Here is an 18793-nt window from a genome sequence, read left to right as displayed (position 1 = left end):
TGTGTTGGGCTGCTGTTGAGTTCAGTGTGAATACATCAACTTGTGATGAACGTTGATAACGGGGGGGGGGCCCTAATAAACACTCACGATGGGCTTTTATTGGACTTTAAGGTTTAATGATTCCAAAGCTTGCTCATTTGTTCCCTTATTGTCTTAATGAACTTGTCACTTCATCCCTGCGTGGTTCGATGTCTCTACTTGCTACACCTGGAAAGAGAAGGGAGCCGTGCAGCGTACCTGGTAGACGTGGTAGGCGTTGGAAGCTCTGCCCTGCAGGAACACGGAGGGGATCCACACGTTGATGAGAGCGCGATGAGCCCTGAGAGACACAAAGCGTCCTTAATGGCGTCCTCGTGATGGACTTCACCACCGAGACTGTGCTCCGTGTTTGTCTCACGCTTGGACAGCTGCAGCAGATCGCTCAATATTTCACGCTGATCAGAGCGTGAAAACAATGAATGAAATCAAGCAGGGTTTGATCTTTGTTCTCAGGTATAATAATGATAACTTAAAGGTGCACTTGTAAGACACAGAACAAGAGAAACTGAGTGAAAAGAGGAAAGGTTGGAGGAGGGGGAGAGAAATATGCTTACGTCTCAAAATCTGACAGGCTGGGGTCCTCTGACGTCTGGCTTAAATCACCTGGAACCTGGAAAAGAAAAGAGGGGCAGCTTGATGATAGTAGTAGCTAACTAATCTGTAAAAGCTAAACCTGTTTTATAAGAGTCATCAATAAACAGCTGAAATGTTACCTGTGTGTGTGTGTGTGTGTGTGTGTGTGAGCGCAGCCTGATGCTGGCGTCCTGTCTGTGTTTGTTCTTATTGTAGAGGACCACTTTGAGAGTGACTTCTGACGAGTCACCTCCTACACACAATGCAACTCGACATACAGGCAGAGGAGTGAGAGCGCACAACGTTTGTCTCAAAGCTGCAGGACAGAAGCAACACAAACGGAAAAAAACCAACGGACAAAAATCAAACAAAATCACACGGTGGAGAGTGGAGGAAATGACAGGGTGACACAGGTTGTGTGTGTGTGTGTGTGTGCGTCTCCAGTGACTCACCGGGCCTCTCAGGTCAATGAGTTCCTGTCTCATCTGGACAATGAGGTGGTCTTTGGCCATGAGGGAGCGGTACAGACGCTCATTGAACTCGATCAGCTCACCGTGCATCTCGGCCACCTGCAGCAAACACACACAAAGGGCATTAAATGACTCATGCTGTCCAACATCAATGTGTGTATTCATTAAGTAAAAATGGACAACATACATGTAGCTTGAGACGTTCAAATATACGATTTTTAGTTCCTGTTGAGCTGAACCACTCGCGGTGATGAATGAAACGACGTCATGAATAATGACGGAAGGGCAGATTCTGGGAAACAGTCAGAAAACTGACAGAGGGGGGGGAAGACGGGGGGGGGGGGGGGCATATTGTAAGCTGTCGGACTCCTGCCAGCCAGCTAATCAATTCTCATCAGCTCTAACTAACCTTGACGTTGTGTTATTCACATCTGTGTGTATGTGGAAATATGGTCGAGCTATTCAGAGTGTGTGTGTGCGTGTGTGTGTGTGCGTGTGTGCGTGCGTGTGGACGCTCTGCCTAACCATGCTAGACAGTGTGGACAGGTCTGTCAGGTGACTGACAGCTGTGCTGTATGGAGGACACCTGCTGTCGCATCTCGTCTCCGGCTGACAGCTGAGCCCGAGGCCCGACGGGGCCGCCGCTCCGACCACCGTGCCCCCCCCCCGCACCGTCCCACCGCCACCACAAGAATGAATATTCTGGCAAATCAGAAGCTTCTCCTCCCTCAGAAGGTCTGAGCCTTCAGGAGAACACACATGATCAATGCTTCAAATTGCTTTTAAACTATTCGGTGGATTCATTCTTTGGCAGCGTTATTGAAATAGTTTCAAGCCTCCAGTTGCCATGGCAACCTGGTTTTCTAAAATACAGAGAGCGAGGCTCCAGAACATGTGCTGTCCTCTGGAGCAGACGGCCTCCTGGCCAAATAACAACAAACATGTCTCCCTGTGCACAGTACACGTTGAATGCTCAACTAAAAACACTTTTCATTACAACGCTCTCGCTGACTTTATGTAAGCAAAAGGATTTCTTTTGTTCCAGTTAATTTGCAACATTTTATAGTGCATTGTGGGAATATTATGTGCTACCGTGGCTTAAAAGTATATGCTTTTTGTACTCACTGCACAGATTAATTAGATATCAAAGAGTATTAAATACATAATATAAAAACACACAATTCCATTGAACTCACAAGACAACAGCTGTGAGAGAAAGTGTTTCCTGGGATTCTCCGTCTTTGTCTCTCTGAATTACTGCAGTTCAGACGTTATTAGGTGAATAATGATGCGTGTATCCTCAGGCAGGTAAACACAACCTGAGCTCAAAAGGCTGTAATTACAGCAAAGTATTAACTAGATTAGTTACAAGTCTAGAACTTTTGAAAGGACTTCAATCCCCTTCAGCGAAATAGAGCTCAACTTTTGGAAAAAAAGAAAAGGTCTGCACGTATCTTCCTTCTTACTGAAGGGTGATCAATACTGGAAAACAACCCAAGTTCTCCACTCTGAGGAGTACACATCAACAACCTGATGGGAGTCAGATTTAATCAAACCAAGCTGCTCAGTCTCTCTTAACAACAGGATCACATGAGGCCATAAAACACAGCAGATGGGAAATCTAAGCACATAAAAAACAAATAAGACCGCAGCTCAAAAATGAATCTTCATTCCTCCCGTTTGGATCCTGAGAGCAGTTCTTGCCTCCACGTTTGGTCTCTCACACACACACACACACACACACACACATATGACTTCAGAGTGACAAACTGATTAACTCCCTCTCCCTGAGAATTAATTGGGTTTCTTCACGCTTCAAATTCATTTTGTATTCTGTAACGTCCTGTTTAAGAGTTGTGGGGCGACGCGTTCCTGCTCGACCACACACACACACACACACACACACACACACACTCCACTGGTGTGTGTGTGTGTGTGGGTGTGTGTGTGTGTGGCCGATGGGTTTAATCAAGTTCACCTTCTCCACCTTCTATTAAACGCAGGGGTCACGCCTGCACCTCACATGCGACGAGGGGCCACATGCAGCCGACCTTCTCCAGTCCAGTCCAGGGAAAGGCCTCGTCCGATCGGACACGGGCCAATAGGCAGGCAGACAGAACAACACATCCAGGTAACAGGTACTTATGGAGACTTGAGGAGCCCAAAGGCAGCGTCAGAACCGGTTGGGTTTAGAGTGCAGTTAAACCGCACAAAAGACTGGAAAATATGGAGAGGGTTGAATCAGTGGTTTTTACTCTTTTCTGCCGACACCCGCAGCCTCAGCAAAGAGGTGTTCCTCTGGAAGGTGACGGACCGGCTCACGACTTCCTTCAAGCCGGTGGAGTTCCAGCTTGAAAAGCTTTTGGTGTGAAAACCAGAAAAAAAGGAGAAACCAAAAAGGACAAGAAAACATCACAATGAAGCCGACGGCTCCACGAGGCAGAAACACGAGACTCCAGGCTGGGAAACGGACCCACAGACACCAGCTTAAAGTTTACTAGAGGAAGGTTTGCCACGGGGTACCAACCCTGTGCTGAAGGTAGGTAAGTATTTTTGAAAACTGGTGCTATGGAACAATTTCCGATGCTATGCATGCACACACATGGATGCACGAGGCCGCCGGCTTTTACTATAAAGGAGGTTAAGGTGACAAGAGACGCAGAGTACCGGCTACCGTTATTCAGCCTCAGATCAATCGGTTATTTGGGTGGAATCAACTTCGCGCTGACCTATAATTTCATTGGATCCAGAGCAACGAGAGGAAAAAAGATCTGGCAAAGGAACAGGCTTCCTGTTGGCACACATTTTAAATTAAGAAATGGACAATGTTTTTTTCATGGCTTCAGGGTTACTGTTTTCAAATGGAACAAATATCATTTGTACCGTGAAAAATGACAAAGTATAAAACCCAAGTACGTCGATTACGATGCAGTGGTTATTAATGGGAGATGTACCAGATGTTCACAGCAAACACCAGCGTCTACGTTGGTTGTTCTCTTCAAAACAGATATTTTGTCATTTAGAAACTTAAAAAGGACAACTCGCACTATGCAAAAATAGATACAACACAACAAAAGCTCCACTGCGCACTTCCCTCATGTTTGGCATACGGTTGCAAAAGGAAACGTTCATGTCCTGATATGAGGGGGGGCATCAGGCCTGCAGGCTTTGGGTTAGTAGGATGCGTTTGGCCCCGCTGGAGTCATCACAGCTAACTGCTACCATGGTGACGCTGACCGCACGCGCTCTCACACAAACACTCCAATTCACACCCTCAAAGAAACACACAGCAACCCGATGCCCTCCCTCATCCATCTCTGTCAGAGCCGATTAACAAAAGGCGCAGAAAGCCCTGGCTGCGCATTCTGCATTCTGCATGCATTTATATTAATCTACTTCAGCGCATCCGGGTTTGCGATAAGCGCGTCGATCGATGTCCCCGAGCGAGATCAACTCCTGTGCAGAAGGGAGACCCGACGGCAGGCTGCGACGGGTTCGTTTGAACATCGACATCATCTCAAACGGGGCGAGACCTCAACCAGAAAAACGGACTGAACTGTAAACGCAAAAGCAGCTCTGTGTGTCTCTATCTGGGTTTCTGACTCACTTCGGCACAGCTGCTCCAATAAGAGACTGAGAGACGGGCGGAGGAAGAGGAGGAAGAAAAGAGGGTGAGAAAGGACCAATATAGACATCACAAGCTGTGCTCTCCACTATGAACTGAGGTGGAGAAGAAGAAAGATGAGTTTAAGAAGTGTGAGGCCAGATGGACCAATCGAAAAGACAACAAAAAAAAAAAAAAGGCACAATGTGGCTGGTGGTGCAGACGTCTTGTTGCGCTCGGATCACACGTTCAGAGCATTATGACTCTGAAGTGACGCTGCGGTGACAATGTTAAGGCACAGTCTGTCGGGTTTTCCTCCAACACCGAGACCCTCTGAAAGCACGTTGAGATTAGCTTTGCACGATGATGGACTTGTGTTAACGCTCACAGCTCCAGGCTCCGTGTTTCAGTGCGTCGGTGTGAGACGAACCTGATCAGCTACGGCAGAAAGCGGACATCGCAGGTGACGGAAATAACAGAGAAGGCCTTTCGTTTGAGTCTAATCTCAACGGAGACGGATCATTTATTATTTTTAAATGACAAAGAGGTTCAAGCGCTAATGCCACCAGCGGCACACGCATGACGTCAGGAGGCCGCCGCCCCGCTACGCTCAATACTAAAAGTAGCTTAAAGGTACATGCAAAGCTTCCAAAGGCCGGGACGTCGAGTGTTAATACTGGAGAAGTGATTTTACTGCACTGTGGGTCTTTAAGGATTCAAAACCATCATTTGTTCACTTCTGTCTCATGTTGCCATCCTGCACAGGGCTACATGCGGACAATAATGTGAATAAAGAACCATCTCATGGGCTCACGAGCAGCTTTTGTCCACAGAGCTCGGCTGAACACTTTGTTATTCTGAGAAGAATCGCATGCATTATGCAGCTCTTTGTCTTTTGAAAGGTTCACATTCAAACAGTCATTTCTGATCACATCCTCCCGGTTATTTACCGTCTCTCCTCCGAGTCGGTGCCGTGTAATTGTTGTCCTTGTTCTTGATGTTGTTTATGGTTCATTAATGAGCGTGTGGATCAAAGGGAGAATCCCTGATCCCCACGGAGGTTCTGACCCATATCTCTTCTCCATCCTCCTGAAGCGCTCTGCCTCCTCTTATCAATACAACGCAGCAAACATTTAGGAATAAAAACATCATATTAAACAACAATTGTGACTGCGGAGTAACTCCCAACGTCGTTGGACATTAATGTCCTTTGTTTACTGGATGCTGAGCAATTTGGGCTCGGAAGCTCCGGGCTTTGGGCCACAGACGAGTCCACAGCGGTACTGTGATGTAATGAAGCCCTCGCTTTTTAAATTCAAGATGTCTGATAAGTCCAAACAGCATAAATGTTGAAGGCTGTTGTATTATATTAAACACATCACATCTCGGTTCACAGGCCGAGTGGCCGGGTTACATAACGACAGTTTGCACAGTAATATTTTCTCATGGAGCGATTCTGTGTGATCTGAGCTCTAATGATCTGGGCAGCTTCCCACTGAACAGAACCTTATTCACTCCAAGATCCACACAAACTACTTCATGGAGCTTTAAAGCGTTTTGAATTCTTAATTCAGAAGCCAACAACTATTTTCTAAATCGAAGCTGAAGAAGAATCTCAAATGTAGTTAAATATTTGTGGTTGTGTTCAGCCTCTAATAACGCGCTGAGCTCCCTCACCGAGGTGAAGGAGCGCACGGCGCCAAGGAGGGAGAAAGAAGGCGGGCCGGAGGGAAGAAACGGTTCTGGAGGGTTTAAAATAAAAACGCTCACTCACGGGCCAATTTACAAATCACCTGATCTGTGGACACAAACACATCGGTCCTCCTCCAGCAGCTGTTTAGCAACGTGAGGCTGAGCCCAGAGGCGCCGGCCTCAGGGACGAAAAGAGCCTCCAGATTTGGCTCAAATAAAAACAATCGCCAAATCAATGGCGTGCGTTCAGCGTTCATTCAATTAAAAGTGAACCGGGTCACAGAACCCGGACGCGTTTCCCTCGTTAATGAAAGCCGAGCCCCGTCCAACATTTATTTGCGTCTGGCGCAGCCTGTCGTTACTCAACAAGAGCCGATGTGACATTTCCAACAATCAATAACCCGGTGAGTCAGATTCTGTTCCAGTGGCTGCATCAGGAAGTCGCACATTTCCTGAATCCCCACATCGGGGCCCACGGGCCAAGCTCGCTGCCGAAAGCACGGGCGCCGGGTCCACAGAGACAGAACCGCGCAGACGGGGGCGGGGGGGGGGGGGGACATGCTGGCCGATCGTGTCCCGCAACACTCCTCCGGGCTTTGCTGTGAAAAGCCCGGATTGAGGCCGACAGCCGGGCCGATGAAGATGAATAAGTAAACACGCTGGTGTACATGCGCGTGAATAAGTGAATTCTTTCTTATTAAAGGAAAATAAAACCCTGGGTGAATTATTCATGAGGACGCCGCTCGCACCTCGCTAACCGCTGGAGGAGACAGACGGTGCTGCTAGTGTGGGGGGGGGGGGTCTCCTCGTTATGTCTGACGTCCGGTGGCTAGAGAGCCGTACCATGCAACCATATCGAGGTCTTTGAGAGGAACGGGCTCTTGGTTCTGTTCTAGATCAATGCGCCGGTGGGAAGGGACATTTTGGGTTTAATTTAGATGGATTTTTCTCTAACAAAGCCAAATAACTAGTTTTATAGTTCATCTTTCAAGCGTCCTAATGTCCTACTTATGAAGAATGAAATGTCGATGGAAAAATACATCATGTCAAAACAAAGAGCATGAGCAGAGTGTATTACTGAACATCATCTTTCACATTTTAGGGGAAAAAAAACAGAAACCACTTGAGTCTGAATGCTAAATGAAGCTGGATGTTAAATAGTGTTTGTTTAAGCCTGAATAAAACCACAGCATGAGTACATACAGTATTTGATACAAAGCATATCGGAGTCTGTGAGGTACCGGAACCTAAAACAAAAATCCAGAAAATCTAAAATTGTAGGATTTCTTGCAGGGAGCCAAAGGAGGCGGATCTCACCTCTATGAGTTTGCGCTCGTAGCTGGCGGCGAGCTCCTCGACGTCCCCCATGGACTTGTTCTGTGGGACCGGAGCCTGCTCCTCACTCGGCCGCAACATGGGCATGGCTGCAGAGAGAGAGAGAGAGAGAGAGAGACATGGAGAGAGAGAATTTATGCCAATGATGTGCAACGTGTCGTCTTCCGCAGCGATCCGTGTCACCTGCCGCTGTTTGATGCGCCGTGCCACGCGCTCTCATGGCGAACGTTATTTAAAGCGGCAACAAACTGAAAACACACCGACTAATCGCCGCCCCCCAACCCCCCCCCCCCCCCCAGCGAGGAGCGACTCCCCTTAGCAGACGTCGGGCCTCGGTTGGGAGACGGGTTGATCAACGGCGACCTCGGCTAACACACAACACACCGGCCTTGAGGAGGGGGGGGGGGGGGGGGGCTTCAAAGAACCCAAATAAACGTGCGCCGTGATGCACTCCCCCGGTAGACGGGACCGCTGTGCAGAATCAACAGCAGGTACCAGAATAAGAGCCCTGTTGGATTGACGTAGCCCAGTGGAATCTCTCTCTCACACACACACACACACACACACACACACACACACACGTGTGGACACTTGTATATACCCATTAACTCTCTTTTCTAACACACACACACACACACACACACACACACACACACACACCAGGCCGGCAGCACAACGATCCCTGGGCTTATCTTCAGCCCACCGACGGCACGGCGCTGTACACATCAGTCAGCAGCCTAATAGCCACGACAACTATTGTGCACGCACACACAGGAGGCCTGCACAGTGTAACACACACACACACACACACGATGGCATAAAGGCATCAAATAAACACTCGAACGCACACTAGCAGACACACAAAGAGGATTGCTGACGACTACGCTCGCTGTGCAAAGCCGCCGCCCCCCCCCTCGTAAGTTGGATTTCTGTCACCCGTCACAGTGACAGGGCCCCTAATAATGAAACATATACACAGGGTGTTTGGGGAAGCGAGAGGGGGAACGGGGGGGTGGAGGGGGGGGGCACACGAATGTTCCTGCGTACAGCTGGTCTGAAATAACACACCTCTAGGAGCAACACACCCACCCAGGCAGGCAGATGTGTGCGAGCCGGCGGGGGCACAGCTGGACTGGATTCTACTCATTTACATACAGTCCGTTCACCGCTTTGGAAAGTTTGGAGCTCTCAGAGTGCAACTCCATCGGGACTGTGTGTGTGTGTGTGTGTGTGTGTGTGTGTGTGTGTGTGTGTGTGTGTGTCGTTTAGAAAACATCAGAAATGTTGAGCTACACACCAGCAATATGCTGCATTGTAAATCCATCTGCTGCAGAACGAGTATCACATGTTATTATGAAACGATGTTATTAAAAAGTGTGTGTGTGTGTGTGTGTGCTTAGTGCTGCACTGTCCCACAATGTGTGTGTATCCCTCAGGGTTTCCACCTGACGGTGGGCCTCTACAGAGAAGCCTCTCTAATGATCAGTGTGTGGGATAATCAGCCAGTTTTGTGTGTGTGTGTGTGTGTGTGTGTGTGTGTGTGTGTGTGTGTGTGTCAGTATGGCTTCACACCAAAGGGAATTTCCCACAGACAACAAACTGTTACATCCATGAACCAGGAAAGCAAAGTCAGAGTTTTTCAAAGAAGGCTGGAAATGATTTCACCACAAAACACGGATTCAATTCCACGTGACACCTGCAGCCTGTGACATGCAGCGTGAGGGTCACATCTGCACAGATGTAATCCAAGCGAGGTGGGCGCCACTCGGAGGCGAGAAAACGCACACCACTGGTGGCAAAGGAGGTTGTGGAGCTGTGATACATTTCCTCTCTCCTTGAGATCTCCAGAGCAGGACAGAGGCGGAGCATCAGATCCGCGCCGCCCCATCAGGAGCGGCGGCGCCTCGCTGCAACAAAACAAGCGCCGGGGGGCCGAGCAGCCCGCTAAATAAAAGACGTCTTTCCCGGCGGCGGCGCCACCAGAGCGCGATCAAATGCATCTCTCAGCGTCTTATGAGACGGCCCCTTCCCTCCCGCCCCTTTGTTCTCTCCTCGGCCCCCGAAACCTTCTTTCATGTCCTCTCGCTCGTAAAACATGTCCCTGTTTTTGTTTGAGTCCTCTCCTGCATGAAGTATTGATTTGTGACTCCTTGTACACCCTCGGCTCCCCTCTTGCAACCTTCATTCCTCCCTCCTTGCCCCCTCATCGTCTTCCTCACTTCTCGACCCTTTTTATTAAACACCAACCCACGAGCAAACAGGCTCAAAACTGTTATTTTGAAACCATCTGGATGTGGGTGTGTTTGCTCTCCTTTCATTTGTCTTCAATCAGATCAAATCACACAAAAAAGCTGAAAACCACTTATCTGCAGGCCACAAATCATCTCTTTTTTTTCTCACACCGGGTCAAAATTTGGCCGAACTCTTTGGACTAAAAAACCTCTTGGTAGAAATGTAAAGAAAAGTGCGACACTCGACACAAAAGCCTCATCAGTTTCAGAGCAGTGAATAGGTCAGACCCAGATGGTGATGTTTCCTGTTTACCAGACGTAACCAGGACAGCCATGCCGTGACCTCCTCAGGACCCTTCGTTAGTGGAATGGCAGTAGGCCACCTTTCAGATCATCTTTTAGCTCTTAGTTTTGTTTTGTTGCTTTTACTCTGTTCATTCACTCTCACCATGAGCATCACTTTGACCCCATGCTGACTGTAATCTACTCTGCCTTTGTGTTTTCATCAAATAGATGTAAAGAAAAGTCTTTTCAATTCGTTTCGTAACTGCGTCTCATGTCAATTAGAAAACTTTTTTTTTTCTCGCAATTTCCCCAGAAAGCCAGCAGCAAAGCACCATGGGAATACAGTAAAAGGATCAAATATATCCCCTTAGTTTTAACAATCCTCATTAACATACACATTTTTAAACAGTATTTGTAGAAGGAGGATTCTGCCCGGAGCTTCTGGGATTAAAATGTAAACAGGAAATTGATCAAGTTGGGGAAGAAGAAAATAAAAAACAGTGACAGTAAACAGTACATTAAGCTCAATTGTTTTAGTGTATCCATAATGACCCGATTTAGCTGGCGGGCCATGTGACGCTCGCCCGGGACCTGGATGGAATGTGATTACGTCACGCGGCGACAGCTGCGATCAGCTGATCCCGGGGAGCCCGCACGCCGTCCTTCGGGTCGGCTTCGTGTTCCGGGCTCCGTGCAGACCCGCTGCTGCCAACACGTATGTGCTTGTGTGACGTGACCTCGTGTTCTACGCAGTTCTTTCCTCTCTCGCTCTCGTTCTGCGATGACCCAGTTTCCCTCCCTCCACCCCGCGGGTGTTATTAACGTTTCATGCGTTATCATCGGCTCTAATCTGAAGTAGTCAGGCTTTATTTAGCCTTCACACCTCAGAGAGGTTAGCGAGTGACAGGACCATTGGAGAGAGGAGGGGGGGGAGGGGGATCAATACTGGGTTTAAGTTAATTTTAAGTGGAATGATCTAATAAATATTGATAGGCAGTGCTGTCGGCTTAATCGGGAACACAAATTGGATTTCAGTGCGTCCGTGTCACTTCTCCTGCGCTGCCACGCGGGATCTCACTCAATTAAAACCTATTTTCCCCCTTTTGTCTTCAAATGGCATTTTTAATAGAAAAATGTCTTCTGTTAATTCGCTTCCCCTCAACACGAGAATGCGGCGTCACTGCAGTTAACTCGGAGCATCTTGATGACTACGTACACAATGAAGGATTCAGCATCATGAGCAACAAACAAAAGACAAGACGACGGAATGACGCCATTGGATGATCACCAGAGGAGGCCCACAGGTACAGGTGGACGGAGCCCAAAGCGCCTCTGGCTCCGTCTCCCAGTAAAACGAGCGTTTATCTCGTCCTCGACACGTAGAAGGTGCACTCCAACGCGTCTTAAAAGTCTCATTCACACTTCAGGAAAACGATGCTGAGAAGTGCAGCTTCATCCCAGAAAATGCAATTTCAATTCTGCAGCATTTATGTGACGGCTTGATGAATCGGGTCTTTACTCCGTCAGAGCTGCAGTGGAGTTCAGCTTTCCATTGAGGCTCAGTAGCGGCCCCCACTTAACCTGCCATTGAACTGGTAACGAGGGTCCAGACGCTCTATTGTAAGCTTCCATGCGGGGGGGGGGGGGGTCACTTTGGTTGAAGGTGGCTCTAATAATTGATATTTTAACGGCGCGTGTCAATATTTCGGGTGGTTTCATGGGGACAATGAGACACACAGGTCCATTATTTACCATTAAAGTCCACAGACTCTTGCCAATAATGAAAAAAGTTGTTAGTTCCCCGCTTTATCATCAATAAATGAGTTAACAAAACAGTGGTTGATTTTGGGTACATCGTGGCCCACGTCATGACTGGCGAAGCAGAGTGAGGACGGGGGGGGGGGTGTCCACATACGACAGCCATAAGAAATGAGCTGTTGTAGATGGAGAGAAGTGGGCTAACGATTGCAGGAGGTCCGACTCAACAGCCTCTTGGTTTCTCACGTGATGGGAATCGTAGTTTGGCTTTTTTCTTCAACGGATTTCTTTCATTCTTCATTCTCACACAACCATAAATCATAATGTTTCCGGTGTGAAGATCGTCAGGCTGAACCAAACGCGCGTGTGTGTCATAGAGCTTATTTTATATCAAACCAAATGAAAAAGAACCCAGAGTTGTTTTGTTAAAGGGATCCGTCGACCCTGGAGGCACCAGAGGCATATTGAGAGAAACCTTTTTAGACATCATGAAAAAAGCAAGCCAATTTCTGCCTTCAATGGGCGCCGTAAAAAAAAATATGGAAAGCTATAAAAACTTCAAAACCTCCGCCTTTCGTGCCTGGCTGTCATTTTGTCTACAACGTAGGTTTCTTATTTCTTACTATGAGAGGCACAGAAGCAAACACTCGGACCCATCAGAGCATCCGAGACCCCTACAACAGACAAAGGGCTCTTCTTCACAGGTGTCTTTTAAGCCGTGTACTTCACCTTGAAGTAGAAAAGTCAAGCTGCCAGCTCCCAGTCATGGAAAATTCACTTGATATTTCAAAATGTGGGATCGAATCGAGTGTATCTGACAGGTGACACAAAACAAAGACAGATGCCTGTCCATCAAAACACCGTAAACTGTAGAAAGGAACCGGCCTGGTGAAGTTTACTTTTAAGATTTAAAAAAAAAAGCATCTTCCACAAAAGATGCTGCAAAGAGAACTACGAGAGAGAACTAAACCCCAGTCTGTGTGTGTGTGTGTGTGTGTGTGTGTGTGGGGCCATCATTCAACGAAAGTGTGTCATGTGTTTGAATCCATCAAGCTCGGGGGGGGGGGGGGGGGGGACAGTAAATGTCAGTGTTGGACATTCCATTAAAATACGAAGCGAGCTGCAGCAGTATTCAAATGATATAAAACTATCGCTATAAACAAAAGGCAGCCAGGACATTACTTGCACCTTGTGCAGAGTGTCAGGTTCTATTTTATTTTTCCATTATTATTATTATGTCAGCACATCATAAAGACTTTTGACATGAAAAATCAGCTGGAGGCGTCGAGGTCCATTCGATCGGGGAAAAAAAATAATAAATAAGTGGGACTCGAACAAAATGGTGATTGAAAAGTGTAATTGTGTTTGAGAGAAGAGCCAGAGGAGCAGCTCGGGGAGCACGACGCTGTGGGTGAAAACACAGGAATACATCAGGAAAACATGCGTTTTTTTAGTCGGGTGAATTAGGAAGAAAAGCCCGATCCATCGATCGAGCACAAAAAAAAAACACTCAAAACTTCCGTTAGCTGGAATGAGTTGAAGCTCCGTCTGTGTGCAGCAGCTTTTCTAATTGACTGCCATTTCAGAAAGTCAATCTAATTGGTTTTTGGTTATCTTGCTAATAGTCGGCCGTTAAAGGGCACCTGCGCCGCTTTGCTTCCAACGCGGCGCCATTTGTCTTGTGCGGTTCAAAGCCGCCCACTGAACAACCCACACGCCGTTTAGCAAGGGTGACTAATGAGAGAGGTCACCGGGGGTCACATGATTAACCACCTGCGTCAGAGCACTCGCTAACGGACCTCTAAGCCACAACTAGACGTCAAGGAGAAGAAACATAAGGAACCTTTTGCTGTCATGGTTCCCTAAAGGCCAGAAAATGAAAGCATCCTTAGAGAAGCATGAAATACTTTGAATTTGGTTAAACACATCATTTAATTTCTGTTACTTCTTTTAATATCTGTCATGTTGAGCAACTAAGACCTTTATTTCAACTTGTGGTGTCTATTTCTTAAGGCCGATAATAAAAGGAAACCGAGCAGCAGCCAAACGAGGTCGCCAATCTTCTGGTGATTGTTTTGTAGGTGGAAAGTAATTATTGAAACGGCTCTTTATTAATATGCTAATGATCCGCCCTGCATGACTTACTTTTAATCAGGATTTGACTCAGGTGTGTTTATTAAAAAGAAGACCATATCTTGAAAGTGTTTGAAAGGAGTGAAGTGAGATACTGATCAGCTGAGACGATGCCCTCTGCTCTGGTTCTGTACACCCCCAGGAGGAGGGGGGTGGATTGGGGGGGGGACGGGGGGGGGGACCAGCAAGGCAGATTGAGCATTAAGAATTGATGTTGCCATCTGAAGAAGAGGGGAGTGTTTTTCCTTCCTTGAAAGAGTTGAGAAGAACAATCCTTTCACTTAGTATTACATGGAGGAGGACAGAGGGGTGGGGTGGGGGGGGGGGGACGCAGAGAGACAGAGAGCAAACAGTGCTCCTGCAAGCTATTAGCAAGTGTAATTTAGACATTTCCTATTTGAGAGGTGAAGGAAAGCCAGAGGGAGGGTGACAGTGTGAGACTACTGAGAGTGAGAGAGAACGTGAAACAAACAGACAGGACGACGTGAGGCAGGACAGAGGTCATCAGACCGAGATGAACATGCAGTATTTATGGAAATTATCATACGGAAAGGTTGCCAGACACAAGACGTGGTCACTGCCAGAGAGACGTAGAACCGAGGCACGGCCGTCCAATCCCCACCGGCCCTCACGTCACATGACCAATCAGCTGCATTCATTTTCCTCAAACTTATTCCAACAGGAGACTAAAAAGAAAAACTTTGAATTCATCCTGCCGAGTCGACGTCACTCAAAGCTTCTCCAATATTCAAATAAACCAGAACCCAGCAGGTCCGTTTCATGCAGAGAGAGAGAGTCGTTAACGACAAGCTCTGTTGCTGCAATTATTAACAGAGACAAACATTTGCTTTGTTCCGTTATGGAAGGAAAAGTTACGCCGTTGTCATTGTTCCCTTCTGCTGGAGTGAGCTCATAAGACTGCTCATTCGGCAGGGGAGGGGGGGGGGGGGAGGATGCGTCCATGTATCTGGAGGGTTAAGTCCCAATCCATCTTTGTGAAATACTTCAAAGGACTAAGAGGTAAATGGAAAAACACAATCAATCCAGAGTGGCTTCTTCTTGTCCCTTACTTCCCAATATCGACTTCATTTTGTGGCGCCTGTGGACGAGAAATCGTGCCCCTCGAGTGAGTCGATACTTTCTACGAGACACGAGACAAGACCCCCCCCCCCACCACACCCCCCACACCCTGGTGCTGATCCATAACAGCTGAGGGGATCGACGAAGACCGATCAGGCATCTTTGCTTCAGCGCTCCGAGCAGGAGGACAATAGAAGAGGAGGTGGAAGGGCATGTGGGGTGGGGGGGGGGGGGGCACCATGTTTTTAACCCGTTGTCAAATCAATGAGCTGCTCTCTGCGAGGTCAGCGACCTTTCTGCTCCTCTCTCTCACGATGTGGCTCATCGGGTCCCTCACTCGCTGTGAAAAGGGTTGGTTCTGTTACTTGTGGGTTTTTCCCCTTTCTCAGCTGCCAGAGGAGAAGCAATGAGGACAGTGGATTAAAGATTCTGGTGGTGGGGGGGAGGGGGGGGGGGGATTTCTCTCGTTATGCCGTTCCGCTGGTGCAGTATCTCATCTGCTGCGGCAAGAAAAAAAACAACAGAATCTGCTGCGGCAGCGAGCCACTTAAGACAAAATCTCCAGCCAAATCACGTCGGAAAAAGGAATAATCCTTCAGATAATCCCAGACCATGTCAAATCGAGGCCTTAAATAACGAGCTGACAAGACATTGCATCAGAGGGTCATTAGTTCATCGGCCCTCAGGGTCCCTACACCGTATGCAGCTTGTAGATAAGTGGTTAAGTGACCCCCCCACCCCCCCCCCCCCCTCACATCACATGTAAGCTACTCCTCTGCAGCAGCCCTGGAACCTGGGCCTGAGAAGGCCTCAGACACGCCAAAGTTCAACGGCTTCAACGCCGCGAGCTCAATCAGCGCCACCCGCAGAAGAAAAGAAGCTGAACACCCAGAAGAAGATCAAATATGTACATTCAGCTGGTTGTTTGCGTCCTCCTGAAGCTGCAGGAAGGACGTCCCTGTTATTGACCGGACAGGAAGTGCTGTAACGAGCAGGAGAATAAAAAGGGCGAGAGACGGAGAAGAAAGCAGCCGTAAAGGAAACGAGGGAGCGTTAAATATTTCAATCTCTGATTGAGTTGCGATGAAAATTCTTTTGATCCGGACTCCAAAAGGACTTTTAGAAAACAAGCATGTCTTCAGTGAGTTGGCTGCAGCACAGTGAGATTCACCGAGGGAGAAGGGCGGGTTGGGGGGGGGGGGTAAACTTCTCACAAGTGGATTCACTCCAAGTGAGTCACCGTCATTATGATGTAGAAGAGGTTTTTTTCTTTTGTTCTCATTCCAACATAAAGGATGCTACGCGTTTTGCATGTATATTAAGTTCTGGAAACATGCTAATTTTCAAGAACTCAATTTAATCAGGTTTCCCATTTAAGAGAAGACGGGCAGTAGCGGGGGGGGGGGGGGGCAGCTAGAGGACAAGCCAATAATGAAGCTTCCGTTATGAATTCAGTCCGCATTGAACATCGATGACCAGTGTCTCCTGCTGGTAAACCACTATGGGATTGTTTGAATGTACGTTAACGCCCGATGACGCAAGATACAAGAAGTGAAAGTAAAGAGTGGAAAGGAATTTGGAACCCGAGAGAATATGGACGTAATTGTCAGGCTAAAAACGAACGGATCATGTTAAATCTTAAATCGCTAAAGCCGTTAATCTACAGTAATATCATAATCAGGCATGGGACTAAAAATGATATTTATCTCAACTGCATTCACTGCACTATCAAAGCAAAATCTATTCACATCCGTGTTTACGTACAGCACCCCACTTTTATTGGACAGGAAGTGGTGTAACGAGCAGGAGAGGTTTTATTTTAGTTTTTTTAAATGATTATTGATGCAGGTCAGAAGAGTCATTTCACTTTCAAATCTTGAGCTGTGCAGTTAAAGCGCGTTGGAATCGAAGCGGAACCTCAATGAGACCAGTACAGAGGAGCCTTCTGGATGCTTCCACACACAGCACCACCCCCCCCCCCCCTCCCCCCCTCCCCGCCTCCATTTGTTTGCCTATTTGTTGGAGGGGAGGCTATGATGTAGTGAGAAGCTGTACCGTTGACAGTGAATAACAGCAGAGGAACGTCGAGGCACCAGAGGCCGCGGCAACGTTCAACATCCACCAGCTGGATTTATGGAAATGATGCTGGTCAACGGCCCTGCAGAGTGGGATAAGCACCGCTGTTGTTGCTGAGGTCACGACACCGAATTGATTTTTCAGACTCGAATTTAATGGTTGTTTTTTTCGCAGTGGAAGGAAATATAAAATTAAACCATACGGCAGCTAGTAGAGAAGAAAAACACTATAAATACTTTTCAGTGCTCACCTTCCTGTGCTCCTTCCTGTGGGCCCACAAATGTGTTTCTATCCAATGGCATTAAAGAGGAAAACAGCAACCAAAACAGACGAGAAAACAAAAAAAACATCAAAGAGCATCTATTCCTGGGTTAATGTAGGAGAGGGCTGTGATTGACAGGTCGCTGCCCCTTCCAGGGTCACAATCGGCACAAAACCATACGGGTCACGCCCCAATGACTGACTGCAACCACGCATGCGCACAAACCCAAAGGCCGATAAACCAGGAAATGCCTCGTGTGGCAACATTTCACCACGAAACAGAGCGGCGCCGCTGCTATCACAGAGCGGCGCTGCTATCTCACAGAGCGGCGCTTACCAGCTACACACTCGAGGCGTTAGTGAAAGAACACACATGTGCACACGCGTGGATGAGGAGACGGAGAGACGCGCTGGCTTGCTTAATCATGAGAGTTGCGGCGGCCTCTCACAGGCTCCACGGGGTTTTGGAGAAAAAGAAAAGGGCTCCAAAAGGAGCGGGGATAGTTATCTGCATAACACTGTAAATATTCATATCCAAATCCCAGCAGTGCTCCAAAAAAGGAGAGAACAAAAACTCATAATCAAGCCAAGACACATCACTCAAAAGAGATTACTCCCACATGTTTGGAGACTGCGACCAGACGAGAGGACTCGTTCTTTTGTGATGTGCAGGATCCCTGGTTTGCTAAACGCATTAGTGTTATTACAACAATTACAGGGATGCTGGTGAGCAGAATAAACCTTCACTGCACTTCCTCCGCTCGACACGCCATCTCGCCGCGGTCGAAGCGACTCGTCACCGCGGGTTTGACCCTCGTACCGCTGGTGATGACCCTGGATAAGACCTGGAGGGTCATTACGACATGCATCATCTTTCCTCGCTCCATGCCATTACGCCAGATCGGTTCTAATCACGATTTGGGTCACTGTACATTTATATCCCTTTCCCTTTCCCTTTTTCGAAGCCTCGAGGAGCCCGACTGCGGGCGCCAGGTCGAGACCAATCACCCGCCACGTACGGAGCGTCGGGGAAACCATTTGGCTGGCGCCGCGTTCCCAAAATAGGCGAGCTACCGAATAACGCCTGCCATTACGTAATTACGTTAATGGCAGGAACAAGAGCAGGACAATGGGAGAGAGGAGGAGGAGGAGGAGGGAGAGGAAGAGGGGGAGACAGCAGGCGCTGACTGGCCCCGGATGATGAGGGTGAGGCAGGGATTAAGACCACGCTTCACCTAAAGTAAAAAAAGTCTGCC

At 47.9% G+C, this 18793-nt stretch overlaps 1 protein-coding gene across 1 annotated transcript in view; it reads right to left on the bottom strand.

Moving 5' to 3' along the window:
• snx29 (sorting nexin 29) overlaps positions 1 to 18793 on the bottom strand; it is a 60039-nt gene that overhangs the window by 20673 nt on the left and 20573 nt on the right. Inside the window, exons 14-17 of the mRNA XM_037463871.2 lie at positions 7696 to 7802; positions 1065 to 1181; positions 594 to 649; positions 238 to 319 (exon numbers count right to left, since the gene is read on the bottom strand). Coding sequence (XP_037319768.2) covers positions 238 to 319; positions 594 to 649; positions 1065 to 1181; positions 7696 to 7802 — 362 coding nt within the window. The remainder of the gene's footprint in view (positions 1 to 237; positions 320 to 593; positions 650 to 1064; positions 1182 to 7695; positions 7803 to 18793) is intronic.

This window comes from Pungitius pungitius, chromosome 21 (genome assembly GCF_949316345.1).
Source record: "Pungitius pungitius chromosome 21, fPunPun2.1, whole genome shotgun sequence".
Classification (NCBI taxonomy): domain Eukaryota; kingdom Metazoa; phylum Chordata; class Actinopteri; order Perciformes; family Gasterosteidae; genus Pungitius; species Pungitius pungitius.
The sequence above is the reverse complement of the archived record's forward strand: the minus strand, read 5'-3'. Positions and strand labels throughout refer to the sequence as shown.